Source organism: Palaemon carinicauda, chromosome 4 (genome assembly GCF_036898095.1).
Source record: "Palaemon carinicauda isolate YSFRI2023 chromosome 4, ASM3689809v2, whole genome shotgun sequence".
In the NCBI taxonomy this organism is placed as follows: Eukaryota; Metazoa; Arthropoda; class Malacostraca; order Decapoda; family Palaemonidae; genus Palaemon; species Palaemon carinicauda.
Window position 1 is genome coordinate 64,881,486 of NC_090728.1, and position 9,473 is coordinate 64,890,958.

Below are 9,473 nucleotides of genomic sequence, written 5' to 3' on the forward strand. Positions count from 1 at the left end.
TGTAAAGCTATTATCACCATGTAAAAGATATTTAACAGCGAACGGATGTGTCATGATACGCATCCTCGCAGTTCAAAACTTAGTTTACGATGGCATTTACCTTTTCAGATCATTTCCGCATATTTTGTTGGCTCTGCTAAAGTATCTTAACGAAGAACTGTTAGAAAATATCTATAGAAATGAAAATTTATGACAATTTCAAGAATTTTTCCTTTGAAGATGTAACGAGTAATTTTATCTCAGCCATGAAATGCAACTCGACCTGTTTCTCAATGAGCGAAGCAAAGAGAGACTTTCTATCATTTTCCTTTTTGCGTAAAACCACAATGCATCTAATGCTAACATTACATTAGGACAACCATTTCACCATTCTAGTCTTATCCAATTTCTATAACGAGAGAGAGACAAAATTGAAAACCGTGTGTTGATATTTTCACGTCTGCATGTATTCGGGCGATTAAACTTTCACGTATTTCCTTGCATGTATGAATGTATATTTAAGATAGAGCCAAAAAACACACAAGGGAGTAAATCAATTGATTTCAACCATAGATAAAATTGGTGCTTGTCAACAAGGTAGGCATCGAGATTGTCTATTTAAGTAGTTGAAAGACCACTTAACACAAATGTTCAATTTTTGTATTCGTTGAAATTTATGGTTTTGAAAAGGTATGGATTAATAATAATAATAATAATAATAATAATAATAATAATAATAATAATAATAATAATAATAATAATAATAATAATAATAATAATAATAATAATGAATAATTTCTATTAAATGTAATTACTGTCTCAGTGGCGTTAATACTGCAATGAACTTTTTTATTTGTTTTTATTAGCATTTTCTCTTCATTACTGAATTCCATCAGTAAATGTAAAATGGACATATTTTATAAAAAAAGGTAATAGAGATCATATCATTCATTACTTTTTCATGATGTATATCCCTTTCACAGTTACTGGTGGAATGCAGTAACGAAGAGAAAAAGATAATAAAAAACAATAGAAAAAGTTAACTACAAAATTGAACGCCACTGAGACAGCAATTACTTTTAATAAAACTTGCTTGATAGAGGGTCGACTCCCGAATTACAAGATGATAATAATGGTCATAATGATAATAATAATACTAAAAGAAATCTAATCTTAGATAGTGAATAACAACAGTACAGTACTGCCAAGAGAGTGATGCTACAATCCTGAATGCTTAAGCCCTGTCCACACTATCGAGCAAGCTCGACGGGCAAACAGTGATACCAGATCATAATAAGTACTGGGAATGAGGGTTGATGACGTCAGAAGCGGGAAAATCACAGGCAGGGATCTGGCAACAAACTGTGTCACTAGATCCCTGCCTGTGGTTTTCCCGCTTCTGACATCATCTGCAGTCATTCTCAATATCTATTGTGGTCTGGTATCACTGTTTGCCCGTCTAGCATGCTCAATAGTGTGGACAGGGCTTTTAGTATCCAAAAACCGCTTCATTCAAGAGTAGCTTAATAAGAACACAACAGTCCAGCGCGAAAACGTAGGTTTTCCAGCGCCTGGAACACACCATGTATACGCAGGCAGTATAAATATACGTATAAAAAGGGGCTGCCTTAGCTAACAGTATCTGCTGCCAGGCTCTGCTTAATCCTCTGGGGATAACTGGGAAAACTAACTGGATCAAAAGCATAAGTTTTAGGACTTTTGCAGACTGAGGGTTTTTAGTTGTAACATTCAAAGGTTTTCTTCAACTTAGGCGCGCCCGCAACCAATCCTCGCTTACGAAAGGGTCAGTGAGGACTAAAATCTTAAATCTAACACCGAATATTATTATAACAACATTCAATTTACCAAAAAACGAACCGATAAAATCAATGCAAAGAAAGATAATATACCAAGAAAACAAGTAAATATCTTGAGTGTACTTATGATTATGATAATAAAGGATATGTACAATACATAGCATCACCTTAGGTTAGTAATTCTTAGTCTAAGAACTAACATTATATATCTAGGGAATAGTAGAATGAAACCCCCCAAAATGACGGAGGGGGCGGGGGTTGAAAATCCTCTCCTTTAAGTTATTTAAGAGTAAAGTGCGAGTGAATACAAAAATAATCCTTACGGTGGAAATTTGAAGGAATAAATGATTGTTTGAATGCAAGTATTCCGTTCGCATCCATTGCCAAGATTGATTTGAATGGACGCTTTTATGTTAAATGACTCATCTTCCTTTGATATAATTTAGATGATACTAAGGCCAAGTGGCCAATGGTCTTACAGTCACTTTCATGTTCCAGTTTTTTTGTCAGTAACCAACTCACGACTACTTTCAATATTCATTTTGGCTATCAATCCCATCCGTGTGGCCTACTTTAAGGCCTAGTTTGAAGTCTATTTGTAGGCTACTTTAAGGTTTATTTGAGGCCTACTTCAAGGTCTATTTGAGGCCTACTTCAAAGTCAATTTGAAGCCTAATCTAAGGTCTATCTGAGGCCTACTTCAAGGTCTATTCAAGGCCTACTTTAAGGCCAGTTTGAGGCCTACTTCAAGGTCTATTTAAGGCCTACTTTAAGAATAATTTGATTACTTTAAGGTCTATTTGTGACATACGATAAGGCCAATTTAAGGCCTACTTTGAGGCCTACTCTTTTGTCTCTCTGTAAAATCTATAATCTCTGACAAGTTTACAAATCGAAAGTGACGTAGAGTTTCCAAAAAAACACGGCTGTTTTCATCAAATGAACCTCTGTGGTCCCTTCACCTTCTGAAATCGAATAGATAAATATGTACGTAATCAAATAAATGAATTGATAACTAAAATAACACATAGCCATGCATTGTTAGTGCTGGTCCCCCTAAGGGAAAAATATATCCGTATAAATCTTTTTTTTTTCCCCAAAAAATTAGTCTTACAAGATTTATATTTTCTAAAAATTTCTGTATACATAATTTTTCCATTTGAATCACTACACACTAATAATTCATTTCTGAGGAGGCACCATTTTGTTCAACAAGTAAGAAAAGGCTTCTGTCTAGGAAGCCTTTTCCACTGTTCGTTTTCATATTGAGACAATTTCACTCTACGAAGAGTCTCATGTTGAGACAATTTCACTCTACGAAGAGTCTCGATGATTCACTCTACGAAGAGTCTCATATTGAGACAATTTCCACTCTACGAAGAGTCTCGATGAGTTTCGTTGAGCAACTTTTTTTTTTTTTTGTCGAAAAAGTTCGGGTCTACAAATAGGATTCTCAAGCAAAAGAAATGAATGATAGTTCTCTCTGTGTGGGGGAATTAGTACGATTGGACAGCATCATCAAAATCATCATCAATGCCAATATCCATTTTTTTTCCTATTTCATCAGCAATGTCATCGTCATCATCATCATCATCACTTGGAATCAGATGTTTCAACGCCTTTGAATTTTCATTCATCATAATCTTCATTGCTAACAAAAAGCTCAAAGGGATAGTGGTAGTTCTTGAGCTTTGTATGAATTAAGAAGTGACCAAAGTTAAAAGTGTATGAATAGCTAGATTTCAATGAGAATTGACATTAAGACAAGTGGATTCTGAGTTATAGGGACGAAATAAAGGGTTCATCTTTAGTTTTAGTTCGTTTAACAGTTTCTTTAGTCATTAGAATATTTCAGCTGAAGGATTATTCTTTCGAGGTGCTTTGACGAAGCATATGTACAAAATATAACTGTTGCAACTGCGTGCACGACTCTAGACGAAAAGATATGATCGAAAACGTATATGTTCCTAGACTTCATTATAAAAACTGGCTTGCTTAGGAAAAAGAGGCAACAGTAAGCCTCTTTATTATTCCACTATAAGGGAAAGATAGTTAATTACTGATGAATATATAATATCCTCTTTCAAGGAGTATATAGTTTATCTCTATGAACCACTGGTTGCCGGGGGCACGAGTGGAGAAAAGACTGTGTGAGCTTAATTAATGCATATAACCTTACTGAAGCAAAACTTAAATCGCTCAGAGTGAAGGCCTAAACCAACTTCTCGCTTAAAGATACAAATGTACGCTAGCCTCATCCATCTAAGCTAGTGAGGAAAATGACACTCCTCTATCTGTCCGTTTTTTTGACGGAAGGATTTCAAATCTTAGTATTAAAGAGATGGCATCAAAGGACGCGGAACCTCCTCCGGCAAATGTAAAATGAATTTCAAGACGTTCTTTCCACAGAAACCGACGCTCGAAGGGGGATTTGGACCGGGCTCCAGAGAAGATCTTTGGATCCTGGTTTCGGACAGCGGAGGTCTCAATGGCTCCATTAGCTTTGGAGATGGGAGAAGGGCTCCAGAGAAGATCTTTGGATCCTGGTTTCGGACAGCGGAGGTCTCAATGGCTCCATTAGCTTTGGAGATGGGAGAAGGGCTCCAGAGAAGATCTTTGGATCCTGGTTTCGGACAGCGGAGGTCTCAATGGCTCCATTAGCTTTGGAGATGGGAGGAGGAGCGCGCACAACAGCATGACATTGTAACTGGCCTAAATACTACAAAGGGTGACTGTGAGAGAAAGGACCAAGGCGGGGGGGCAGTAAGGAGAGTGCCCACCAAGGAATCCCCAAGTATGGCGTTTTGTGCGATTGAGGGGGATCCAACATGGCGTCTCTTTCCTTTTCGAGTATAAAAAATGGGATCGAACACTTCTCCTCCTTCTTCTTTCTTTCCTTCGGGTCTTCTCTCTCTCTCTCCTCCTTTCCCTCCATCTTCACTGAGGCAACTTTAGGCACAAAGAACCTCACCAACAACTGTAAAGAAAGGAAAGGAAATGGTTAAAAGGATTAAAAAGAACAGTTCCTAAAAGTAAATCTTATCTAAAAAACAGAAGACGGGCAATTGAAATGAAGAAAAATTAGGGAAAAATGCTGTATTCACATAGTTTATCACAAAAAACACAAGACGGATAACTGGAATGAAGCTAAGTAGGGAAGAATGCTGTATTTAAATAGTTTATCACAAAAAACAGAAGAATGATAACTGGAATGAAGCAAAATAGGGAAGAATGCTGTATTTACATAGTTTATCACAAAAAACAGAAGACGGATAACTGGAATGAAGCTAAGTAGGGAAGAATGCTGTATTTAAATAGTTTATCACAAAAAACAGAAGAATGATAACTGGAATGAAGCAAAATAGGGAAGAATGCTGTATTTACATAGTTTATCACAAAAAACAGAAGACTGATAACTGGAATGAAGCTAAGTAGGGAAGAATGCTGTTTTTAAATAGTTTATCACAAAAAACAGAAGAATGATAACTGGAATGAAGCAAAATAGGGAAGAATGCTGTATTTACATAGTTTATCACAAAAAACAGAAGATGGATAACTGGAATGAAGCTAAGTAGGGAAGAATGCTGGTTTTAAATAGTTTATCACAAAAAACAGATGACTGATAACTGGAATGAAGCAAAATAGGGAAGAATGCTGTATTTACATAGTTTATCACAAAAAAAAAACAGAAGACTGATAACTGGAATGAAGCTAAGTAGGGAAGGATGCTGTATTTACATGGTTTATCGCAAAAACAGAAGAGTTACAATTGTGAATAAATGTTAACTAAAGAATTTATTCATGTAAATATATTATGATGTATACACAATATGATAAATTGTAAGAATTATAATTCTTAATAAAACAAAAAGAAATAGACATTAATAAAATAACCACAAATTATGAAAAAGGAAATTTATTGAGCTCTCGAAGGGACCATCTCCCTTCCTCTGGTTTTCTGAAGAGGAAGGGAGTTGGTCCCTTCGAAAGCTCAATAAATATTCCTTCTCATAAATTGTGGGTTATTTCATCTATTAAACATACACGGAAAATTTTGTATTTTAATGTAAAAAGCATAAGAATATGGCTGAAAAAGTGTACTAAACTTCACTCATTTTATCAGAGTTATTTCATTTATCATACATTCAAGGAAAATTGTGTTTTTTAATGTAATAAACATAAGAATATGGCTGAAACGGGGTACTAGACTTCACTCATTTTATCAGGGTTATTTCATCTATCATACATACTCGGAATATTGTGTTTTTTATGTAATAAACAGAAGAATATGGCTGAAACAGGGTACTAAACTTCCCTTATTTTATCAGGGTTATTTCATCTATCATACATACACGGAAAATTTTGTATTTTAATGTAATAAACATAAAAATATGGCTGAAACAGGGTACTTAACCTCACATATTTTATCACGAAACATATGAGCATCTGAATTAGTCCAAAGGGTCATATATAAACAGAAGTATATAACTTTGGTTGTAAAGCATTAGAAAATTGTGCCAAATGGACAATGTTTTTTATTGATATGTAACATTCTAATTTACTTTCGAAGAAACTATATTAAATCGGTTTAAAGCAAGCGATGGAAACTCGCATAAGTCTAGTCTTCAGATAAATAATCATAAGATATATTACTTATTATAATTAGCCGATAATGAGTTAAGGGGTGAAGCAATCTGGGTCTAATTTATATTTCTGAATTTTTTTTTATTTTTTTTTTTTGCAAAGATTGAATGAATGACGTTTACAAGAAGGATAATCTAAAACCTTGAACAATATTATTATTATTATTATTATTATTATTATTATTATCTTTATTTTTACTATTATTATTATTATTATTACTATTATTATTATTATTTTTATTTTTATCTTTATATTTACTTTTATTATTATTATTATTATTATTATTATTATTATTATTATTATTATTATTATTATTAACTAAGCTACAACCCTAGTAGGGAAAGCAAGATGCTATAAGCCCAAGGGCTCCAAAATGGAAAAATAGATACTTTCAGATACTCTCTATTAATTTTACACAGCTATGATTAGAAAGGGAATTATTATTATTATTATTATTATTATTATTATTATTATTACTTGCTAACCTACAACTCTAGTTGGAAAAGCAAAACGCTAAAAGCCCAAGGGCTTCAATAGGGAAAAATAGCCCAGTGAGGAAAGTAAACAAGGAAATAAATAAACTACAAGAGAAGTAATGAACAATCAAAATGAAATATTTCAAGAACATTAACAACATGGAATTAGATCTTTCGTATATAAACTATAAAAACTTAAAAAGAAAAACAAGAGGAAGAGAAACAAGATAGAACAGCATGTCTGGATGTACCCCCAAGCAAGAGAACTCTAACCCAAAACAGAGGAAGGCTATGGTACTACCCAAGACTAGAGAACAATGAAAGGATATTAGTGACAATTAATAGCACAGAAAAAAGAAAAGGTCAATAACTAATAGTAATGGAAACCCAAAACAGTGGAAGACCATGGTACAGAGGCTATGGCACTACCCAAGACTAGAGAACAATGAAAGGATATAATCAGTGCACAGAAAAAAGGTCAATAAATAACAGTACTTCAGGAGAGCATGCCTGAGTGTACCCCCAAGCAAGAGAACTCTAACCCAAGACAGTGGAAGGCCATGGTACAGAGGCTATGACACTACCCAAGACTAGAGAACAATGAAAGGATATAATCAGTGACAATTAACTGCACAGAAAAAAGGTCAATAAATAACAGTACTTCAAGACAGCATGCCCGAGTGTACCCCCAAGCAAGAGAACTCTAACCCAAGGCAGTTGAAGGTCATGGTACAGAGGCTATGGCACTACCCAAGACTAGAGAACAATGAAAGGATATAACTAGTGACAATTAACAGCACAGAAAAAAAGGTCAATAAATAACAGTACTTCAGGACAGCATGCCCGAGTGTACCCTCAAGCAAGAGAACTCTAACCCAAAACAGTGGAAGGCCATGGTAGGGAGGCTATGGCACTACCCAAGACTAGAGAACAATGAAAGGATATAATCAGTGACAATTAATTGCACAGAAAAAAAGGTCAATAAATAACAGTACTTCAGGACAGCATGCTTGAGTGTACCCTCAAGCAAGAGAACTCTAACCCAAGACAGTGGAAGGCCATGGTACAGAGGCTATGGCACTACCCAAGACTAGAGAACAATGAAAGGATATAACTAGTGACAATTAACTTACCACTTTTTCATCTCAACTGTGTCTCATTTAGAATCCTCGACTCTTTTGGATTCCGTGGTCGTTGTGGGAGAAGTTGCGGTTGTGGGAGAGTTGGCCGTTGTGGTTGTGTTTGTGGTTGTGGCGTTGTTGTTTGCTGCTGAGGCTGCTGCTGCTGCCGAGGCTGCTGCTGCTGCTGAGGCTGCCGAGGCTGCTGCAGCTGCAGAGGCTGTGGCCTGTGCTTTGGCCAGGGCGTTCTGCAGTTTGGCTTCCTTCAGTTTCTTCTCCTTCAAGGATGGCTGGACAAGAAGAGAGATATAGTTAGTTCATGGCATGGATTAATGATGATACTAATATCATTATTATTAATATTATTATTACTAGCTAAGTTACAACCCTAGCTGGAAAAGCATCAGCATGCTTTAATCCCAAGGGCTCTAACAAGGACAATAGCCCAGTGAGGAAAGGAAACAAGGTAGCAAACAGAATAGTGTGCCTGTGTGTACCCTCAAGCAAGATAATAATAAGAGAGTCATTTACATTTACTGCTGTTATTATTAATATCAATAAGAGTTCGAGTTCAAAAGTAATATGATTTGAACATCACATTATTATATAACATCAACGGTGAACTAATATTCGACCAGCTGCCATTTTGCTCAGATTAGGAACTTGGCCAGAAATGATACCTATGAACATAACGTACCCTTATTTCAGTCCTACGCTAAACTAGCCACTTTCTTATTTACATATTCAATGGTATAGGCTTATGCCAAAGCTCTCTAGTTCTAGAAGGTAAATTCATATATACGCATTTAATAGTTCTCTAGTTCTAGTGGGTAAACTCCTATCTACAAATTCCATAGCTCTCTAGTTTTAGTGGGTAAATTCATATCTACTGTACACATTTAATAGCTCTCTAGTTCTAATGGGTGAACTCCTATCTACACATTCAATAGCTCTCTAGTTCTAGTGGGTAAACTCCTATCTACACTTTCAATATCTCTCTAGTTCTAGTGGGTAAACTCCTATCTACATAATCAATAGCTCTCTAGTTCTAGTTGGTAAACTCCTATCTACATATTCAATAGCTCTCTAGTTCTAGTGGATAAACTCCTATCTACACATTCAATAGATCTCTAGTTCTAGTGGGTCAACTCCTATTTACATATTCAATAGCTCTCTAGTTCTAGTGGATAAACTCCTATCTACATTTTCAATAGCACTCTAGTTCAAGTGGGTAAACTCCTATCTACATATTCAATAGCTCTCTAGTTCTAGTGGGTAAACTCCTATCTACACATTCAATAGCTCTCTAGTTCTAGTGGGGAAACTCCTATCTACACATTCAACAGCTCTCTAGTTCTAGCGGGTAAACTCCTATCTAAACATTCAATAGCTCTCTATCTCTAGTGGGCATATTGAGTAATTTGCCTATTATTTGGAGT

General features: G+C 35.4%; 1 protein-coding gene across 2 annotated transcripts in view; it reads right to left on the reverse strand.

Moving 5' to 3' along the window:
* Positions 1 to 3,161: 3,161 nt before the first annotated feature.
* Positions 3,162 to 9,473, reverse strand: part of LOC137639995 (uncharacterized) — a 96,182-nt gene continuing 89,870 nt past the window's right edge. For both annotated transcript variants that reach the window (XM_068372337.1, XM_068372336.1), the window contains exons 4-5: positions 8,050 to 8,324; positions 3,162 to 4,773 (exon numbers count right to left, since the gene is read on the reverse strand). In XM_068372337.1, the coding sequence (XP_068228438.1) occupies positions 8,073 to 8,324 (252 nt within the window). In that variant the 3' untranslated portion in view covers positions 3,162 to 4,773; positions 8,050 to 8,072. The remainder of the gene's footprint in view (positions 4,774 to 8,049; positions 8,325 to 9,473) is intronic.